The 22,503-nt window shown below is 40.3% G+C and overlaps 1 protein-coding gene across 1 annotated transcript; it reads right to left on the reverse strand.

The window, feature by feature from the left end:
• Positions 1-4,566: 4,566 nt before the first annotated feature.
• Positions 4,567-5,778, reverse strand: LOC100666236 (olfactory receptor 7G3-like). Its single transcript, XM_064283119.1, has one exon. The coding sequence runs from the start codon at positions 5,587-5,589 to the stop codon at positions 4,651-4,653; it is 939 nt and encodes a 312-aa protein (XP_064139189.1). The 5' UTR covers positions 5,590-5,778; the 3' UTR covers positions 4,567-4,650.
• Between the last annotated feature and the right edge of the window lie 16,725 nt (positions 5,779-22,503).

Below are 22,503 nucleotides of genomic sequence, written 5' to 3' on the forward strand. Positions count from 1 at the left end.
CACCATAACTATTCAATCTGTATGCTGAGCAAATCTCCTGAAAACCTGGACTATATGAAGAAGAATGGGGCATTAGGATTGAGGAAGGCTCATAACCTTCGTTATGCAGATGACACAAGCTTGCTTGCTGAAAGTGAAGAGGACTTGAAGCACTTACTGATGAAGATCAAAGACCACAGCCTTCAGGATGGATTACACCTTAACATAAAGTAAGTAAAAATCCTCACAACTGGATAAATAAGCAACATCACGACAAATGGAGAAAAGATTGAGGTTATCAAGGATTTCGTTTTACTTTACACAATCAACACCCATGGAACCAGCAGTCAAGAAATCAAAAGACTCATTGCATTGTGCAAATTGGCTTCAAAAGACCTCTTTAAAGTGTTGAAAAGCAAAGATATCACCTTGAGGACAAAGGTGCGCCTGACCCAAGCTGTGGTATTTTCAATCGCCTCATTCATACACTTGTGAAAGCTGGACGATGAAAAAAGAAGAGAGAAGAGCTGATGCCTTTGAATTGTGATGTTGGCAAAGAATATTGAGTATACCATGAACTGCCAAAAGAATGAACAAATCTGCCTTGGAGGAAGTACAGCCAGAATGCTCCTTAGAAGCAAGGATGGCGAGGCTGCGTCTCACATACTTTGGACATATTACCAGGAGGGATCAGTCCCTGGAGAAGGACACCATGCTTCATAAAACAGAGGGTCAGTGAAAAAGAGGAAGACCGGTAACTGGTGCAGTGACTCTGTGGTACAACAGCTCTGTATATTCCTTCCCTCTGCTTTTGATGCTTCCTGTGTCATTCAATATTATAGTCATAGAATCCTTCAATATTACAATTCGAGGCTTGAATTTTTATTCAGCTCTTTCATCTTGAGATGTACAGCATGTTCTTCGCTTTCGGTTTTCTAATTCTGGGTCTCTGCACATCTCGTTATAATACTTTGTCTTCCCGAGCTGCCCTTTGAAATCTTCTGTTCAGCTCTTTTACTTCATCATTTACTCCATTCACTTTAGCTACTCCATGTTCAAAAGCAAGTTTCAGATTCATTTCTGACAGCCATTTTGGTCCTTTCTTTCTTTTCTGTCTTTTAAAAGACCTTTTACTGTATTCATGTATGATGTCCTTGATGTCATTCCACTACTTGTCTTCTCTTCAGTCATTAACGTTTGGTAGGTCAAATCTCTTCTTGAGGTGATCTCTAAAGTCAGGTGGAATATACTCAAGGTCATACTTTGGCTTTTGTGGACTTGTTTGAATTTTCTTCAGCTTCAACTTAAACTTGTTTATGAGCAATTGATGATCTGTTCTGCAATTGGCTGCTGGCCTTGTTCTGGCTGATGGTATTGAGCTTCTTCATCTTCTATTTCTGCAAATGTACCTGGCATCCGACGACATCCACATGTATAGTAGCCATTTATGTTGTTGCAAAAAGATGTTGTTAGGTGTCGTTGAGTTGGTTTTGACTCCTAGCGACCCTATGTACAACAGAACAAAACCTCACAATTGTTATGCTTGAGCCGATTGTTGCAGCCACTGTGTCAATCCAACTTGTTGAAGGTCTTCCTCTTTTTCACTGACTTTTTACTTTACCAAGCATGATGTCCTTCTCCAGGGACTGGTCCCTTCTGATACCATGTCTAAAGTATGTGAGACGAAGTTTTGCCATCCTTGCTTCCAATGAACATTCTGTCTGAATAAGTTGCTGGTCTTGCAAAATTCTGTCATGTGATCTCTGGCATCTTTACTATCACTAAGGCCATATTTTCCAACTACTGATCAGTCTTTGTTTCCAACTTAGGCATTTCAGTTGCCAGTAATTACCAACGCATCTTCACTGCATGTTTGATCAATTTCATACTGTGAAAGTTGGTAAAAATCTTCAGTTTCTTCATCTTTGGCCTCAGTGGTTGGTGTGTAAATTTGAATAATAGCTGTATTAACTGGTCTTCCTTGTAGGCATAGGGATATTATCCTTTCACTAACAGTGATGTACTTCAGGATAGAACTTGAAAAGTTCTTTTTGACAATGAATGGAACACCTTTCCTCTTCAATTTGCTATCCCTGGCATAGTAGAGTATATGATTGTCCTATTCAAAATGGCCAATACTGGTCCATTTTAGGGCCTTAATGCCTAGGATATCAATCTAGTGTTTTCCATTTCATTTTGGATGACTTCCAATTTTCCTAGACTCATACTTCATACATTTCCATTTGGATTATTTATGGATGTTTGCAGCTATTTCTTCTCATTTTGAGCCATACCTCATTAGTAAATGAAGGTGTCATGGATTGAATTATGTTCCCCCAAAAAAGTTTGTATCTGTTTGGCTGGGCCATGATTCCTGGTATCGTGTGATTTTTTTTATAAATCCTGCCTCCACGATGTTAATAAGGGAGAATGGGCAGCAGTTGTGTTAGTGAAGCAGGATTCAATCTACAAGACTGGTTTGTGTCTTGAGGCAATCTCTTGAGTATAAAAGAGAGAAGTGGGCAGAGAGATGGAGGACCTTATACTACCAAGAAAGAGGTGCCGGGAGCAGCGCACATCCTTTGGACCTGGGGTCCCTCTGTGGAGAAGATCCCAGTCTGGGTGAAGTTTGATGAGAGGGTCGATAGAGAGAGAAAGCCATTCCCTGGAGCTGATACCCTGAGAATTTTGACTTTTAGCCTCCTCTACTGTAAAGAAATGAATTTCTCTTTGTTAAAGCCACCCAGTATTTCTGTTATAGCAGCACTAGATGACTAAGACAGAAGGTATTGCAAACTTTATTCCATCCACACCATTAGGGTAAACTCTACTCTGAGGAGGAAGATCTTCCCCAGTCGTATTTTGTGTGTCTTCCAACCTGAGGGACCCATCTTCCAGCACTATATTGGACAGTGTTCTGTTGATAATCATAAGGTTTTCTCTGTCTTCACCTGGAAGCTCTGCTTGTAACCTGTCTACTGCCACCACAGGACAACAAACTGATAAATGAGTGATGGAATATATGTGAAATAATGTGAACTAATATAATTTTGCTAAATTTATAGATGAAGAACCTGAACTTAGAGAAATGAAATAGAATATGAAATGCTATACAGCTATCACAGAGCAGAGGTAGAATTCAAACACTAGTGGTATCTTTTCCAAAATTTTCACTCTTAATCACTATGATTTCTGGTCTTCTGTATTCAAAGAACTCTGCCAGTCTTTCTGGATTACTCATTATTTATATCTCTTTGTCAAATTCCCACAGCTTAAGCCCAAAGCAGGTGAGATGTTACAAATAACTTCCAACCCCAACTTTTCTGGAGTTGGGGATAACTTCTCAGGTTAAGGGCTGTGGACAGAATTTCTGGAGTTATTGAGATTAAAAATGACCCATCTGACAAAATATTGCCCTTAGATTATCTTTCAACCTTAATTACTCAGTAATTATTTGAATTGTTCTTCAAGAAAATGCTGATGAAATTCTGCATGTCCACAGGTTATTCTGTAAACACTGTGGTTCTGCTTCTGAGGTAATGTATAATTTCTAGTGACAAACTATGGTATATAACCTGTGAAAGATTTTTCTTCGTGGGAACATTTTTCACTTTATACTCAGAATTGCTGCCCTGATATATAAATCATATATTAAAAAAAAAATGTTTGATAAATTTCTATTATCAGGTCAATATTCTTTTTATTTTAACAGGCCATAAGGCTGCCCTCACTTCTGACACTAGCTTGAAGTTCAGGTTCCTCAGGCCACCCTCATTTCTGACCCATTAGCTACTAATTCAGTGGTTCCCACGGCCCCCTCAGGTTCTGTAGGTCACTAGAACAACTCACAGAACTTAGGAAAGCAATATACTTATGATTACAATTTTATTATAGTAGAAGGATGCAAATCAGAACCAGCCAAAGGGAGAGATGCATAGTATGAGGTCTGGGATGGTCACAAACATGAAACTTCTGTGTCTCCAGGAACACATTTCCCTCCTGGAACATCAATATGTGACAGTTCACTGAACATGGACAGCCAGAGGAGCCAAGCTCACCCAAGCTTCAGTGTCCTGAGTTTTTATTGCAGTTTTATTATATAGGTAGGTCCCGAGGTTGTGCAAATGTTTTGCACTTGACTGCTAACTGAAAGGATGGCTGTTCAAACCTACCCAGCAGTGCTGTGAATGAAAGGCCTGGAGATCTGTTTCTGTAAAAATCACAGCCTAGAAAATCTTATGGAGCAGTTCTATTCTGTAACACATGTGGTCACCATGTGTTGGAAGCAACTTGCTGGCAATGAGTATGGGATTACATAGACATGATTGATTGAATCAATAGTCCATGTGTTTGAACTCAATCTTCACCCGTCACCCTCTTTGGAGGTCAGGCTGATATCAAGTGGCTCAAAATTTCAACCACCTAATCATGAAGACCGCCTTTCTGGTATGATAACCCTATGCTGAGTCATCCCTTTAGCATTACTTGTGAAGGGGTCAACCATAAGTCACTTTGTTATTACAAACTATCAGGTGTGGCCCCAGGCCCACTATGAATAAAAAGGCAGTCCAAAAACTCAAGAAATTCTGAAGTTTACAGAATACCTCCCAAAGACGTTCAACAGTAGCCAGATCTATCTTTGTGTAAAGTTAATTCTTCATTACAGTCACATTAATAGAAAGAAGATATTCTTGAGAAGAGTTTCCTCAAAGCCCCCATTATGTCCTTGTTCCTCAGACTGTAGATAAAGGGGTTCAGCATAGGCGTGACTATGACGTACATCACTGATGCTATTGCAGTCTTCCTGGCAGAAAGAGTAGCTGCAGAGCTAAGGTAGACCCCAAAAACTGTCCCATAGAACAAGGAAACAACAGAGAGGTGAGATCCACATGTAGAAAAAGCTTTATACTTTCCACCAGGTGATGGGATTCTCAAAATGGAGGAGGAAATTTGAATGTAAGAGAAAATGATCCCAAGGAGAGTAACACCACCCCAAACACTAGTCACAAAATATTCTAGGATATTATTGATGAGGGTATCTGAACAGGCCAGCTTGAGGACTTGACCAAGTTCACAGAAGAAGTGAGGGATTTCCAGGTCTATGCAGAAGGTCAGATGCAGCACCATCAGACTATGGAGCAGGGCATTCATGATGTTAATGAACAAGGACAGTAGAATCAGCAGGCCACAGAAGTAGGGGTTCATGATGACCATGTACCTCAGTGGCTCGCATATGGCCACGTAGCGGTCATAGGCCATTGCTGCAAGGAGACAATTTTCTAAACCAGCAAAAACCAAACTAAAGCAGATCTGGGTGAGGCAGCCTGTGTAACTGATCGATTTGCTCTGTGTCTGAATGTTCACCAGCATCTTGGGGACCGTGGTGGTGCTGAAACAGATGTCATTGAAGGACAGGTTGAAGAGGAAGAAGTACATGGGGGTGTGGAGGTGGGAGTCTGAGCTGACAGCCAGGATGATGAACAGATTCCCAAGTATGGTGAACAGGTATATGGTCAGGAACAGCCCAAAGAGGAGGGGCTGCAGTTCTGGATTCTCCGAGAGGCCCAGGAGGAGGAATTCTGCTATATCTGTTTTGTTTTCTAATTTCATGTTGTTGTTAAGTCTGAAAAAAAAATTAGAGGAAATGAGACAGATAACAGATCCCTTCTTTTAGAGAAACTGTAGGATCTATATTGTGAAATAAAGTGAATATTAGAAATATCTCTCTCTCCCTGTTCCTCTCCACCTCTCTCTGTTACTCTTCTTTTTCCCTCTTCTCATTTCTTTTTCCACTACCCATCTCCCACACTTTATTCAACTGTCTACACATTTCCACATTTGCCAGCTAACAGAAATAAAGCAGGGAATGATATATAATTTCTCCTTGAGAATTTTTTACCATCCTTCAGACTAGCAACAAAAATAAAATAAAAATTTTAAAGTGTTACATCAGTTAAATGTTAGAGCAGTGGTTTTAAAAGTTGGTATTGCATCACAATCAGCTGGAGGGCTTGTTAAAACCCAGATGTGTGGCCCCATCCTCAGAGTATTGGATTCAGAAGGTTGGGTATGGGGTCAAGGATTTGCCTTTCTAACAAATTCACAAATGTTCTACTGATGGTCTGGAGTCCATACTTTAAAGAACACTGTTCTAGAGCATGGACAACCAACCCATTTGTGATTGGAGCAGACCTAGCACAATTAATGAGGAAAATGAAGGTCCAGCTCATTAGTGCACTGTACAGTGGGCCGGCCAAGCATTCAAGTCCGTGACTCCATTTAGGATCTTAATTGTCAGTGAGTCCTCAAAATCTGCCCTTTTCACTTCCCATTTCTATTTCAATACCTCATTATTTCACATTGTCCTTTTCAGAATTAATTGTAATATTATCACCATAGTAAATGTAGTAATTGTTATACACTGCTATTATCACCACCACGAACACGGATTGCCAGGCTCTTCACCTCTATTAAATGATTTTATTATTTCAACAGACCTGTGAGTTAGGTACTTCTATCATTCTACATCTTCCCCATGATCTCATGTAGCTAAGGTTAAATTACAGTACAAAGTACCTGACTCTCTGGTAACAGATGATGGTGAGATTTGAACTCAGGATGTCAGACTTCAGAGCTGACCTCATAATATCATGTGATATAACCCCTAAGTAGGATAGAACTAGGTATCCTGAAAGGTCAATCAGATTTCATCACTTGCCTCTTGAAGAATTCCACTTGAATAAGGACCTAAGTGTTTTACCTGGTCATGAAGATCTTCTACTCTCTGACCACATAAGTAGTATCTAGCAGGTGACAGCATTAAACAGGACCACTCACACTCAGGACTTGAGGTCCAGAGAGAATATGCTACCTGAAACCTTAAGTTGTTAAGGCTATTATGCCTGGAAGACTTTATTTTCTCCCAAATGATAGAAGATTAAAACATTTTTCTCCTGAGGTAACACGTAGCATTTTTTTTTTCTTTTTCCAAACCAGAAGACTGGAAGGAATATTGAAACACATGGGGTCTTGAAAAAAAGGCAATAAAAAAGCAACAATTTGTTGATTTACTGAATTCTAGGATGAGAAAGATAAATACTGCCCACACAAATGCCCAAGTGCCTTGAATTTAATATTGGGAGCAGGAGATTGGCAGGTCAATCTTAGGAGGTGACCAGACATTGAGCAAAGTACACCTGAACACCAGAAAAGCCTTTATACTTGTGGGGCTTAAAAAATAGAATCAATATAAATTGTTTAGCAAGAAGCCTCACCCCTGGAGTGAAGTACTTGCTTTTAAGGTTATCAGGAAAATTGGCTAAGAAAATGAGAAATTTCTTACCTCCTCCTGACCCCACGAATGTAAAAAATATACACATGCACATTCTTCTGTTTAACTGACACTCATGTTTTTTTATGAAAAACAATAGCAAAAAGACACCATACAATTTCAATTTTATTGTAGTTATAATTTATCACCATTAATAGGCTATTGTTTTTGGATTTGTTTTCCCCTTTCTTTATTTCTTTCCCAAGAAGCCCACCGGAATCTGCTCGTCCCTTCATTTCCTCTTTTTAATAACATGGAAATAATTGTTTCCTCACTATGAGATAACTTGATACATTCCCTATTCTTTTTATGTTTTCGTATATCTATCTTCATTGTGTAATTAGCAGATAGTGTTAGAGGAGGATGTATTGAAAATCAATCATGAAAGTTGATGTCCTCCTCCTTGTGTTTCTGGCTGGTCCCCATCAAAGCCTGGATCAGGCAGTCTTGGGCACTGGTTCCTACAGGGATCCTGAGGTTGTGTACCAGGATCAAGTCCAGGACACTCCCACTTCCTGTGTTAAAATGCCACCCCTGAGTATATGATCACTGGATCCCCCAAACAGGCGAGTGTTGATTGATAAGTCCTGGGCATGTCAATGTATTTGCTCATTATTCTTGTAAATCAATGATTTAGAAAAAGTTTCTAAAGTTTCCTCAAGGATGTGCAGCTCATTGTTGTTGTTAGCTGCCACTGAGCCCCTGAGTCAGCCCTTTCTTCTTAGTCCGTCTTAGTCTAGAAGCTCTGCTATAAACCTGTTCAGCATCGTAGCAACACACAAGCTGCTACTAACAGATGCACATGAGGTGCATTGGCTGAGAGTTGAATCCAGGTGTCCTACATGGAAGGCAACATTTCTACCACTGAATTACCACTGCCTCATGAACAGATCATTAAAAACCCTTTGCCAGAGAATGAAGAACACCAAAGACACAAGGTAATTACGAGCCCAAAAACCAGAAAGGGCACATAAACCAGAGACTACATCAGCCTGAGACCAGAAGAACTAGATGGTGCTCAGCTACAACCAATGACTACCCTGATAGGGAACACAACAGAGAATCCCTGATGGAGCAGGAGAGCAGTGGGATGCAGACCTCAAATTCTCATAAAAATACCAGACTTAACCGTCGGACTGAGACTGGAGGGACCCCAGAGGTCATGGTCCCCAGACCTTCTGTTACCCCAAGATTGGAACCATTCCCAAAGCCAACTCTTCAGACAGGGATTGGACTGGACCATAAGACAGAAAGTGATACTGGTGAGCAGTGAGTTTCTTGGCTTAAGTAGACACATGAGACTATGTGCGCAGCTCCTGTCTGGAGAAGAGATGAGAAGACAGAGGGAGATAGAAGCTAGCTGAATGGACATGAGAATACAGGGTAGAGAAGACAAGTGTGCTGTCTCAAGAAGGGGAGAGCAACTAGGAGTACATAGCAAAGTGTATATAAGTTTTTGTCTGAGAGACTGTCTTGATTTGTAAACTTGAAAGCACAAATAAAAAAAAATTAAAAATAAAACCCTTTACCATCGAGTTGATTCCCACTCATAGCGTCTGTATAGGACAGAGTAGAACTGCTCCATACGGTTCCCAAGGAGTGGCTGGTAGATTTGAACTGGTGACCATTTGGTTAGCAGCTGAACTCTTAACAGCTATGCTACCAGAGCTCCAAACGACACATTAAAAAAGGATCCTTAAATTTAGATCTGAATGGCCATAGACATACTCTGCTTCACCGCCAAAGAATTAGGGCACTAGCCATGCAGTCCTGACAACAAGCAACCATAACAGAACCAATCACATGGTGACACATTTAGAATCAGACATACCTGAGTTTATTCCACTGTCTTATTGATTATAATTTATTTATTCTTAGTCCATCTGATGGAAATTTTCATTGTATCATCCACACGCACACACAGTTAAAGTAAATAGTGGAACCAGACAAACTTGGTCTGTGAACAAGTACATTTTTACAGCTCTTTAAGAAGCTTCTATCTTCCCATTTGTATAATGGGAATCATCATAAATCTTTATAGGGATATTGCAAAGATGAGAATAGACAAAATCTTGACAAAAGAGACACTCTCAGTATTTCGTACTGTGATTTGTTTCTGCCATGAACACAATCTGATCACACAGCCTGATTCATTACAGGGAGCGAAGTGACAGGTGGGGCAAGATGAACGAGGAGGAGAAAAAGAGTAATTTCAAGGAAGGATGGATGTGCTGAAACTCCACTGGGAATCTTGCTCATACAGAGAAGCAAGCAGAAGGAAGACCTCAAATCACTGATCACTGATATCAATGTTTGTTTGGCATAAATGTATAGCAATTAAGGTGAATAAATTAGACATAGATTCATCTACATGGATAATAAAAAGTCAAAATAGAAAAGTAATCTGTCTGACAAAACATCTATAGTATGAGAAAATTTTAATAGGTTCTAAAATTATGCTTAGTTTATAAATACCAAAAAGTACAGGGAAAAGCAATAAAGACCTTTTTATCCTCCACTCAGCAACATCAAATTAAAATATACTGCCACACTCGCACTAGCTGTTTTTAAAGAAACAATGAGTATTTATTTGAAATCCTCCCTTTTATCTTTCCACATTATCAATTTTTGTTTGTTTCCTATGGGGGAACCATTGCACTGAACTTAAGTGGAAATTTTCCTGCAATATCAATACATTTATTATGATTCTATCCATGCACAATGTTTTTGTTCTGCATTTTAAAAGTGTATATACTATACATGTCATTTTACTATTTCTTTAAATAATATTTTAAATGACTTAGAAATCTTGGTACTTTTTTGCTGTGGTCCATTAGCTTTAAATGCCTTAAGGCATTCCACTGTTTTATTCTATCACTATTTAATCTTCTTCCAACTGATGGGCATTTTCATTGTGGCATGCACACATACAGACACACAGTTTAAAATAATGCCTGCTGACCATCTATATTCAAGACTGTGGTTGCCTCTGGGAAGGGAAGAAAGGGAATTGAGGAGTTATATTAGCTTTATGCATATTACTTCCTTTAAGAGAAGAACTCTAATAACAAGCTATCAACATTTATTAACTCTGAAGACATGGATAGATGGGTATTTGTTCTATTATTTTTTTATAAGGCACTGCCTTATAACGTATTGTGCAGGTTAAGAAAAACAGAACAGTAGACTATGGATATAGCTTATGGGGCCTGCCTGGTTCTTCATCTCTTCCCCTTGAATCCTTATACCTGGTAACAGGGTTGAGACCAAGATCTTCCCTACAAAGAGCTGTCAGATACCAGGTACTGAAAGGTAAGAAGCTAACTATATATCCCTGCCCCCTGCCAAAGAAATTAAAGAAAATTTTAGAGAATCACTAGGATTGGTGATATCACTAGGATTGTGTGTCACTAGGGTTGGTGGCATATCTACGGCTGGGGTCTCATCGTGTCAATAACTCATGGTGTCAACCTGCCCCCCATGGACCTCCTCCCATACCAGACCATACAGCACCCTTAGCAATATTTTTTGTACTAATGTCACTAATTTTAATCATAGAATAATGTGTGACAAATACAGTTGTAAATTGATTAAATGTAATAGTTCTTAGATAATTACATGAATACTAACAAAATTGTGTTGTAAAATATTTCTACAATGAATTACATTATTAGTAAATGAGCAGAGGGATTTTTTAATTTTTCTCTTTAATTATTATTTCATTCTAAAAAAATTATAGACATAAAAAAATACTAGTTACCTCAATGTTTTAGCTAAAACACCAGAAAATTTGACAAAATCAGCAAAATAAAAACAGCAAAAACAACAGTGTGTGCTTATAGTGCGGGCAGATGAAACCAGGTGATTCGAAGCGTCGTTGTAATTGGGTGATAATGACAGCTCTGACTGGAATGCATCCGGTGGTTCAAAAAGTAAATTCGTATAGAGTTTTAGCCTTGTGGGTATATTGATACATGTAAGCTGGGCTTACGAAAAATGTTTTTGTTGTTATGGCTAACTACAGGGATATTTTTATAAAAAATTACAAATTTCTGCTGAAACACTGCACAAAAATTTTATAGACAGTCATTTCGGTGTCACCCCCCTGGCAGTGTCACCCACACCCCCTTACTGACACCACTTAAGAGATGGTTTCTGCTAAGATGGAAAAAGTCCCTGGAAATTATGATTAGAGTAAAAAACTAGCAGAATGAGAGCTGCGGAAGTATTAGAGCAAATGTACAAGGAAACATGTCAAAATGATGAACTATCAAGCAGGCAACTCACAGGTGACTCCATTTTGCCCCTCTTCTGCATGTACTTACCTCACAGCTGCTCCCAGACGGACTGGTAGAAGAAGACCTCTCCTTATTTGTTGAACATAAGCTGGGGAACTTCAGGTTACCTGGGTGCCACCACTAAGGAATGACATTCAGTTCTCTCCTGGAGGTTGAATGGTAAAAATGGAAGCTTTGGGCTCAGGGAGCACAGGAAGCCAGAGAGAAGGACCAGGCTCCTGTGTAGAAATGACAGTCCTTGGAATGAGGCTCAGGGGTACTGCCTACTGACCAGGGCAGGGCTATTGAGTGGGGTGATCACAGGCAGAAAATTTTCAGTCTCTGTGGCCCTTGGGGGTTCAGTATCCAAAGCTCCTCATTAACCAAATTCTTTTGCTGTTATTTTGATCTCAGGACAGTATAAATCCTTAAGGAGCAAGGCTCAGAGAAGGACGAACTTCTTTGCAGCTGATTACCACACTTAGAGAGGCCATGAATATGCCATCCTCTTTTCTCCATCTCTTTCTGCACAAATCCATTTCAAGTACAATATACACAGGGACACACATCCCTTCTGTAATTGATTCTAGTCTTCTTTCTTTAGGAACATTGAAAGGAAACCCTAACACCAATGTCAGAAAAAAATGACATCACATTTAGGCTAACAAGTACAATTTATTTATATGCATATATATATTATCTGCATAAATAAAAAAGATAATATAGAAAATGTACCCCCAAAATGCAAATATTGTTGTTGTTGTTAGGTGCTGTCGAGTAGGTTCCAACTCATAGTGACCCTTTGCACAACAGAACGAAACTCTGCCTGATCCTGTGCCATCTCGCAATCATTGTTATGCTTGAGCCCATTGTTGCAGCCACTGTGTCAATCTATCTCCTTGAGGGTCTTCCTCTTTTTCACTGACCCTCTACTTTACCAAGCATGATGTCCTTCACCAGGGACTGATGTCTCCTGATAACATCTCCAAAGTACGTGAGACATAGTATCGCCACCCTTGTTTCTAAGGAGCATTCTGGCTGTACTTCTTCCAGGATAGATTTGTTCATTCTTTTGGCAGTCCATGGTACATTCAGTACTCTTCGCCAACACCATAATTCAAAGGCGTCAATTCTTCTTTAGTTTTCCTTATTCATTGTTCAGCTTTCGCATGCAGAAAAATGCAAATACTAAGGACTAATTCTATGCTCGTTCATTGAAGGTCGATCCTGTTTCTGCATATTATAGTCAGCATTTATAAATATATTTTCTCTCATCAATATGAAATGAACATATAATAGACATTTTATTTCCTTGTAAGAATTGCAGTGCCACCTTTTCCCAATACAAGCAGTAGCTTCAATAATACTTTCTTTTTTTTCCACCAGGGGACCATGGGTTGAAATTATGGCTCTCATTTATCATATTGCTGCAGTAAAATGCAAAGGATCAGAGAAGCAGTCAACCTGTGATATAATGCACATTTGTGGTTTGGGAATTGTTTGTAACTACAAGTAATTTATTTTTAGCTGAATGGTATGACAGGATAAGTAAGACATGATATTGATGCAGGGATACAACAGACCTATTGAACAGAAGATAAAAAAAAAACAGCCAATTGCTGTTGAGTTAACCCTGACTTACGGTGACCTCACGTGTGTCAGAGTAGAATCGTGCTGCGTAGGGTTTTCAATAGGTGATTTTTCAGAACTAGACAATGAGTTCTTTCTTCTGAGTTGCCTCTGGGTGGACTTAAACCTCTAAATTTTGGGCAGCGGCTGAATGTATTAACCATTTGCACCACTTAGAGACTGATTAGAAGATAGAGCCCAGACAAAAGCCAACACATAAATGGGCAGCTTAGCAATTGTAGCAGTGTACTTACAGTGAACGGATGAACTATTTAATAAAAAGTTCAAAGATATAAAAATGAGTTTTTGTTCTTACCTTGCATCAAAGGGAAAAGCAAACCTCAGGTGGGTTCAGGCCTCAAATGTAAAGCTAACACTACAAATCCTTTGCATTGAGATAGGTAGAGATTTCATAAACAAGACTTTTTGAGCACAAACAAAAAAATTGACAAATTTAACTATATTTAAACTAAGCACTTGTGTTCATCCAGAGAACACTATAAGAGATATGCAAAACAAGCCACACAGCTAATGAAGAAATTTGCAGTGCATATAACTGACAAAGGATAATTTTCCTAATTAAATAAACGACTTTTATGAATTAATAGAAAAAGAGAGCTCAATTGTTGTTAGGTGCCATGGAGTCGGTTCCAACTCCCATCGATCCTACATACAAGGGAATGAAACACTACCACGCCCTGCGCCATCCTCCCAGTCCTTGTTATACTTGAGCCCATTGTTGCAGCCACTGTGTCAATACATCTTATCAAAGGTCTTCCTCTTTTTCCTGACTCTCTGCTTTACCAAGCATGATGTCCTTTTTCAGGGACTGGTTCCTCCTGACAACATGTCCAAAGTGTGTGTGATGAAGTTTTGCCATTCTTGATTCTAATGAGAATTCTGGCTGTACTTCCTCCAAGACAGATTTGTTAGTTTTTCTGGCACTCCATGGTATATTCAACGTTCTATGCCAACATCGTAATTCTAAGGCATCAATTTTTCTTCAGTCTTCCTTATTCAGTGTCCAGCTTTCACATGCATACAAGGCCATTGAAGACACCGTGGCTTGTGTCAGGTGCACCATAGTACTGAAAGTGACACCTTTACCTTTTAACACTCTTTAACACTTCTGTCTGTAGGTTCCCCACACATCTGTCAGTTTGTCACACTGTGGTGGCCTGCATGTTGCTGTAAACCTGGAAGCTATGCCACCAGTATTTCAAATACCAGCAGGGTCACCCATGGTGGACAGGTTTCAGCAGAGCCTCCAGACTAAGACAGACTAGGAAGAAGAACCCAGTGGTCTACTTCTGAAAAAATTAGCCAGCGAAAACTGTATGAATAGCAGTAAAGATTACAGCCTTGGAAACCCTATGGGACATTTCTACTCTGTCTCATAAAAAAAAGGGTTGCTATAATTCAGAACCCTACAGCAATAGATCAGTTTTTTTTTTTTTTCCTGTAAATCAGGCTATTGTTGACCAATGAGATTCTGACAGTGTTTCAATAGTGAATTGTATAAGCCAATCAGAAATAAACTTTTCTTTCAGTATTTTGTCAATATAAGCCAAGTTCCTTTCTACATGTGGTTTGGTGCTACCTGATTGATGAATCTTCTGCCCAAATAAACTTCTTTTTTTTCAATAGATTAATTTTATTATTGACTCATTTTCTTTTGACAAAGCCAAACAAACATAACTACTGAAGCAAGTGGTAAAATATAATAATTTATATTTATATTCATAAAGCCTGAGAGCTAAAGAATTATAAGATTTATGAATATAGGCAAGATATGGAACACAATGCATTAGTTAAACTTCACTGAGTACTTATTATGTGCCAGGCATTGAACTAAGTGCTTGCAGTGGTTATGGGGTTGACTTCCCAACAGTCAAAGCAGGAATCAAATCAAGAGGGGTCACAGAGGGGCATTTTAGACAAGGTGGTCAGGGAACGATCTGAGGGAATAATAGGTCCAGATAATAAATATTTTAATAATGCTGGGGGAAGAAAAAAACATTGCAGGGAACAGGAAGTGAAAAGGACCTGAGGTGGGACTGTGTCTGGCACAGTTTTCATACAGCAAGGACTCCAGTCTGTGACTGAAGACGAGAGAGTAAGAAGGAGAGAAACACAGAAACGGGGATAGAGGAGGAAGATTGTGGTCTTATAGAGGCAGTGTCTTATTGTTTATATCCAGCATCTAGTGTTTTAGAATATGTTTGCCGAATGAATAAATACTTGAATAAGGAATGAATGAGTGAATGGACAAGTTACATAGCCTATCTGAGCTTCAGTGTCCTTACCTACCAATGATGATAAGAAAGGACCCACCTCATAATGGGCCATGTAGAGCACTTAGAACTGCTTGGCACATAGTAGACTCACTCTGCATGTGTGCTTAATAAATAAAAGCAAGAGTAAACTAAGAAGTCTTAATTCCTGCCTTTTCAGGAACCCTTATTTCTGAGAATCCAAATCCATTCTCGGAGTCCCTGAGGGAAGACAGGGTCTTGGAAGGTCTCTTTCACACATAAGGAAACTGAAGTTCAGGGCTCGTGGTTACATGTCTGGTAATTGCTAGGGCCTTTGAGAACCAGACTGGGTGTGCATGCAGAGGACTTGGAATGTGATACTCACGCTGGACAGTTGTGCTAGCTGAAGCTCAGTGTGCAGTCCCCATGGCACTGGACCAGGGGGAAAGCAGGTCTTGGTTTCAATCTTGCTATGTTACCTTAGGCAAGTCTCTTAGCCTCTCTGAGCCTCAGTTTCCTATCCCCAAGCTGAAAATATTTCCTATTACAGAGGTCAAGAGTCTATTAAGATAAACACCTTACTCAGCCTAGAGGAGTCCTTGGGTGGTGCAAATGATTAATGTGCTAGGCTGCCAATCAAACCGTTGGAGGTTTGAGGCACCTTAGAAGAAAGGACTGGAGAAAAACTGCCAAAAAATAAGCCATGGAAAACCCTATGCAGCACAGTTCTACTCTGACACACATGGGGTTACCATGAGTTGAAGTGGACTCAGGGCAACTGGCTTTACTTAGGCTAGAGCAATGGTTCTAAATGGAAATGGGAGGAAAATTTTGGCACCATCATCCACAGGAGACATTTAACAGTGTCTGGAGACACTTCTGATTGCCACAACTGGGGAGAGAAAGGCTACTGTGTTTAATAGAGGTCAAGGATGCTGCTGAACATCTTACAATACAACAGAGAATCATCCAGCCTCAATGGCAATAATGCCTACGTGAAGAAGCCCTAAGCTAGAGCATAGTAAGCACTCCATGCATTCTATTATGACCATCATTAATAAAAGTATTTGTCCTGGTACATGGTATGTTTTAGATACTTGTGACAGCTAATTCCTGACTTTCCAGGACACACCCCTCTTCATAAAACAGATCAGTAAACATCTAATCCTGCATTGTCTAATGGAAATACAATGCAAGCCATATATGTAATTTGAAATTTTCTAGTAAGCATACTTCAAAAAGAAAAAAGAAGACACTATGCTGAGTGAATAAGTCAACCAATAAAGGACAAACATTGTATGACCTCAAGAAAAGGCAAATGTAAAAAAGACCAAAGTTTATTAGTGGTTACCAGAAGTGGGAGGGAGGGGAAGGGGGGGTTCATGGTGATGGAAAAACCACATTTATTAAGAGTTGGGTTGCACAGCTGATTATTGCAATTGCTGTCAAAAAGTTGTACACCTGTAAAAAGTTGAATTGGCAAAGTTGTGTAATAGATGCTTTTACAACAATGACAATAAATAAATAAAAAATAAAAGAGTAGCTGCTGAGGCTGCTTATGTACAACCCAACCCCTCATCGGATTTGGCTTCTTGGTTTGGCAGTTTATAGGGTTATGGTTTCAAGGGACCTCCCAGTTAATTGGCCTAATTACCTGTTTAGTGTTTCTGTCCTACCTCCTAGTTCAGTGCCTTAGTGCCTGAGGTCTTAAAAGCTTGCAATAGGCCATCCAAAGCACAACAATTGGTCTCTATTTGCCTGTAACAACAGAGGAAGAAGGAGAGTCAGGGATTGAAGGAGGATATGGACAAAAAAAAATGTTGCTAATTGCCTTCATGAACAACTGCCTCCATTGCCATGAGATCAGAATAACTGGATACTGCCCAGCTACCCTTACCGAACATTTTGATAAAGGGTTATAGAGGAATCCTGATCAATTGGTGGAAAATACAGGACAGAATCTCAAATTCTCATGAACTCCAGATTTTCTGGAATCATGGAGACTGGACGAACCCCTGAAACTATTGACCTGAGATAACCTTTAAACCTTGAACCAAAAATATTCCCTGAAGTCTTCTTAAAAGCAAAAGATAGTGTAACTCAAGTAGCAAAAAATGTCTGCCTTGAGCATTATGCTCTTTTAAGAACTATCTAAAAAAAAAAAAAAATTTTTTTTTTTTTTTATATGGGATAAAATTGACAATAGCAACTCAAAAGATTAGATGGAAACCTTAGGGGTCAGTGAGTTTATGTTAATGGTGGACAAACAGCTCAGAAAAGGAGGGTGACAATGGTTGCACAACTTGAAAAATGTATTCAATGTCACCGAATTGTACATGTAGAAATTGTTGAATTGCTGTATGTTTTGCTGTGTATAGTCTCAACAACAATGAAATAAATAAATTTTTTTTAAAGTAAAAAGAAACAGGTAAAATAAATTTTGATAATGTATTTTAACTCAACATGTGAAATATATCATCACTTCAACATGTAAAAAAAAACTTCAACATGTAATCAATAGCAAATTCTTTTTTTTTTTTTTTTGCACTACAAATGAATTCTGACCCAAACTACCCAGAGCTAGCCCAGACTTCACAGGTTAAGGGCACAGTTCTCCATAAGGTTGCCCTCATTTCACACACAAACTGCAAGCTTGGGAGTCTCCAGCCACCTTTACTTTTGATCCCAAATTCAAAATCTTCCTTACCCTCCCCCAGGTTAACCAGATTTTTTTATTGGGGCTTTATTACATAGGCAGTACTGATTAAATCATTTAACTCAGTCTCCAACCGTCTCCTCAGAGTTTGGGCTAATATTAAGTAGCTCAAAGCTCCAATGCTCTAATCACAAGATGGGCCTTTCTGGAATGGCCAGCCCTATCCCAAATCATCTCTTTAACATAAACTCTCTGGAGTAGTCCTGGGGCCCACAACGGGTCACGCCATCACTTCAACAACAAACTGTATACGGCAAAGTAGAACTATCTTATAGGGTTCCATGGCTGTAAATCTTTACAATAGCAGACTGTCACATCTTTCTGCCATAGAGTGGCTGGTGGATTTGAACCTCTGCCCTTACAGTTAGCAGCCATGTGCTTAGTCACTGCACCTCCAGGGCTCCTTAAGACATTCCAATCACTAGGGTAACTCCAAGGGTTTAGAGATTCCCTACCAGGAACCAGAGACTAAGATGCTCCTGACCCAAGCCATAGTGTTTTCATTGCCTCACATGCATGTGAAAGCTAGACAATGAATAAGGAAGACCAGAGAAGAACTAATGCCTTTGAATTTGGTGTTGAAGAATATTGAATATAGCATGGACTGCCAGAAGAAGGAACAAATCTTTCATGGAAGGAGTATAGCCAGAGTGCTGTTTGGAAGCAAGGATGGTGAGACTTCGTCTCATGTACTTTGGACGTGTTATCAGGAGAGTCCAGTCCCTGGAGAAGGACATCATGCTTGGTAAAGTAGAGGGTCAGACACATAGAGAAAGACCCTCAAGGAGATGGATTGACACAATGGCTGCAAAAATGGGCTTAAGCACAACAAAGATTGTGAGGATGGCGTAGGACCAGGCAGTGTTTCACTCTGTTGTACATAGTTTCGCTGTGAGTCGGAATTGACTTGACAGCGCCTAGCAACAGCAACACTATGGACCTTGGTAGCACAATTGTTATGTGCTCGACTGCTAACTCAGAGGTCAATAGTTTGAACCCACAGCCACCCCTTGAGAGAAAAGACATGACAATCTGCTTCTATGAAGATCACAACCTTGGAAACCCTATGAGGCAGCTCTACTCTGTCCTATAGGGTCATTATGAGTCTGAATCTACTCAACAGCACACAACAAAATATACGGGCTAGGGTTCTGGCATGTTGGAAAAGGCTTGTCCTGACTCACAAGAGCAGATTTTCAAATTGTCAGGAATTTTGTACGCTGATTGTTAAACAGTAACCAAAATCAAGCCCATTGCCATTGAGTCAGTTTCAACTCACGGTGGCTCCGTGTGTTACAGAGAAGAACTGCTCCATGAGGTTTTCTTGGCTCTAATTTTTATGGGAGCAGATCAACATGTTTTTCTTCTGTGGCACCACTGGGTGTGTTCCAACTGCCAACCTTTAGGTTAGTAGTCAAGTGCAAACTGTTTGTACCATGTAGGAACCTTTGATTAACACAGGCATCATTATAATCAAATTACAGAAATTTACAATTATGTGATATTTTTAAAAAGGTAATAAATAATCAAAACATATCATTTCCTATTGACTTTACTGTATTTAATCATTTTCTGTGATCTTGAGGTTATTTTGCCTATCGTATCTTTATGGTGGGAACACTATAGAATGGTGAGCTACTGCACATCTCTTCCCAACTCTGCTTCAGTGACATCACTGGTAGCTTGAAATCAGCCGTAACGGGAATGTTTAGACCACAGGAATCAGCAAACATTACAAATCAGAACACCCTCCTTTCTGATAAAAAGTTATTAAACATTTACTGGCACACCTGGGTTATGTACTACTGTGTACTGTATTGATGTTGTATACCGCAGTCGATTCTGACTCATAGCAATCCTATAGGACAGAGTAGAGCTGCCCCATAGGGTTTCCATGGCTGTAATCTTTAAGGAAGCAGACTGCTATATCTTTCTCCTGTGGAATGGATGGTGGGTTTGAGCAGCCAACCTTTTGGTTAGCAACCACACACTTAACCATTGTGTCACCAGGATGTTGGCAATACAATGGGAAACAAGATATATAGATTCCCTGCTCTTGTGAAGCTTACACACCTAGTGAAGCAAATTGAGCTCCTAGGTCCAGGCAGGCATCACCAATTTCGCCAATTTTAATCCCACAAGAAGGAAAAATTAATTAATCACATGGAGTTTGCTGGGGGCTGCAGGACTCCAAAAGCCTTTGACCAAAGGGCTCCCAGCACAGCTCTTCCAACACCAGAGTGTGGTAGAGAGCTCCCCTCTCACGCTTCATCCCCACTGCTGATGTCCACAGCCATCCTCCCTGCTGTGCTCAAGGTACAGAGGCCTGGGGTTCTTATCATCCACCGTGGAGATAATTGAAGCAGTACCTTTTGGATTTAACCCAGGTCTCCAAGAGAATCAGCATTGAGGCTGAACTGAAGGAAAAACCACAAATTCTAACTCAGAATTGCCCTCCCCACCCACCTACCCTCCAGTTCTGGCTCCACACCTGTGCATCTACTGAAACGACAACAACAGAAAACCCAAACCTGTTGTTGTTAATTCCAAATCATGACAGCCACATGTTACAGCGTTGAGCTCCACAGCGTTTTCTTGGCAGTAACCTTTACAGAAGCCCATTCGCAGGACTTTCTTCTGCGACGCTGCTGGGTGAGTTTGAACTGCCAACATTTTGGTTAGTAGTCAAGTGCAAACCATTTGTGCCACCGGGGACAAATGGTTTAGTGCATCTAGCTACTCATCCCTAAAAAACGGGCTCTCAACTTAGTGCCCATGTGGCCCTATGAGCCCAAGGTTGGGGCTCATCAATAACACTACAATCATAATTGAGCCTGTACTGTTTGCTACACATATTCTTTATCTTGTTTAATAATCTAGTAATCGAATGAGGGAGATATTGTTATTATTATCCCCATTTTACAGACAGTAAACTGAGGTACAAAGGAGCAAAGAAACTTCCCCAAGGTGGCCTAGCTGGCAAGTGGTGGGCCTGGAATACCAGTCCAGGCATCCTGACCCCACGGTTTGTTCTCTTAACCACTTCAACAGCAGAAATTATGCAAGTGTCCACGGAAGTGTGTTTAGCTTGGGGGGCACTGCTGGCTTTTGTCAGATCCTCAGTAGGACCAGGGACCTCCCCCGCAACCCCAAGAGGGTATGAGCAGCTATTTTAAGATGACTTATTCTCAAAAGCCTCTTCCATCTTCCTTCCCTCTGCAAAGACCTGAGGCAGGGACTACAGGTCTTAATGCTAACCAGCTTAGGTTGCACTCTCTGCACTGTGTCCTAAGGAATCATCACTCTATAGAAAGGAAACTCCTCTTTCCTTTCCCTAACCTTGTTCCTGATGTTCCCTATAGGGTCTTCCTCATATTCTCTGAAACCTGGTTCTCTCCAGATAGCTCAAACTTCCTTTTAGACTCTCTGGGGGAACCACAGCCTCCTCCCTCACCCCAAAGCACAAAGTGGGAAAGAGGCAGAGGTCAGAAAGGGTTAGGAGCCAGAATTAGCAGGTCTATACCTGGCAAAAGGTCTCTGGGTGGCACTAATGATTTGCACTCCACTACTAGCCAAATGGGGCAGTTCTACCCTGTCTAATAGGGTCACTATGAGTTGAAATCAATTCCATGGCAAGAGGTGTTTTTTTTTCCACTAACCAAAAGGTTGACTTTTCAAATCCACCAGTGGTGTCATGGAAGAAAGGCCTGGTGATCTGTTTCCATAAAGATCACAGCCAAGAAAACCCTATGGAGCAGAGCTCTACTCTGTAACATATGGGACTGCCATGAGTTGGAATCTACTAGACGGCAACGAGTTTGAATTTTTTGGTTTGATACTTGGCAAGAAGAGGCTGTCTATAAACCTGTTCAAAGAAATTGAGGGACATGAGATGGCCTAGCTTTGTGTTTCTGCTGCCATCATGTGCCTCACTGTGGTATAGCAGTACTCACCAGTCCAGTCTTTCCAGAATGTGTCCAGATCAGCATTAATGTCCAGCCTCTAGGCCTTGAGAATGACTTCCATGACACTATGGGTCAATCTGCCTGAAAAGATGCCCACTAGGTGAATGTTGGTGTGGTGGGCAGCCTCCAAGATGGTACCTAATGATCTCTGCCTCATGGCATTCATTCACTCCCTTGTGTAATTCCCTCCCTGGTTGTGGGCTGGACTTATGACTTGCTTCCAATGAATGGAATATGACAAAAGTAATGGGGTGTCACTTCTGATATCAGAAGACTATGACTTCCAACTTGTTTGCACCAACATTCTTGGCCTTTTCCTCCCTTTCTCCACCTCTCTCTGTCTTTCCCTCTC

Source organism: Loxodonta africana, chromosome 3 (assembly GCF_030014295.1).
Source record: "Loxodonta africana isolate mLoxAfr1 chromosome 3, mLoxAfr1.hap2, whole genome shotgun sequence".
Classification (NCBI taxonomy): Eukaryota; Metazoa; Chordata; class Mammalia; order Proboscidea; family Elephantidae; genus Loxodonta; species Loxodonta africana.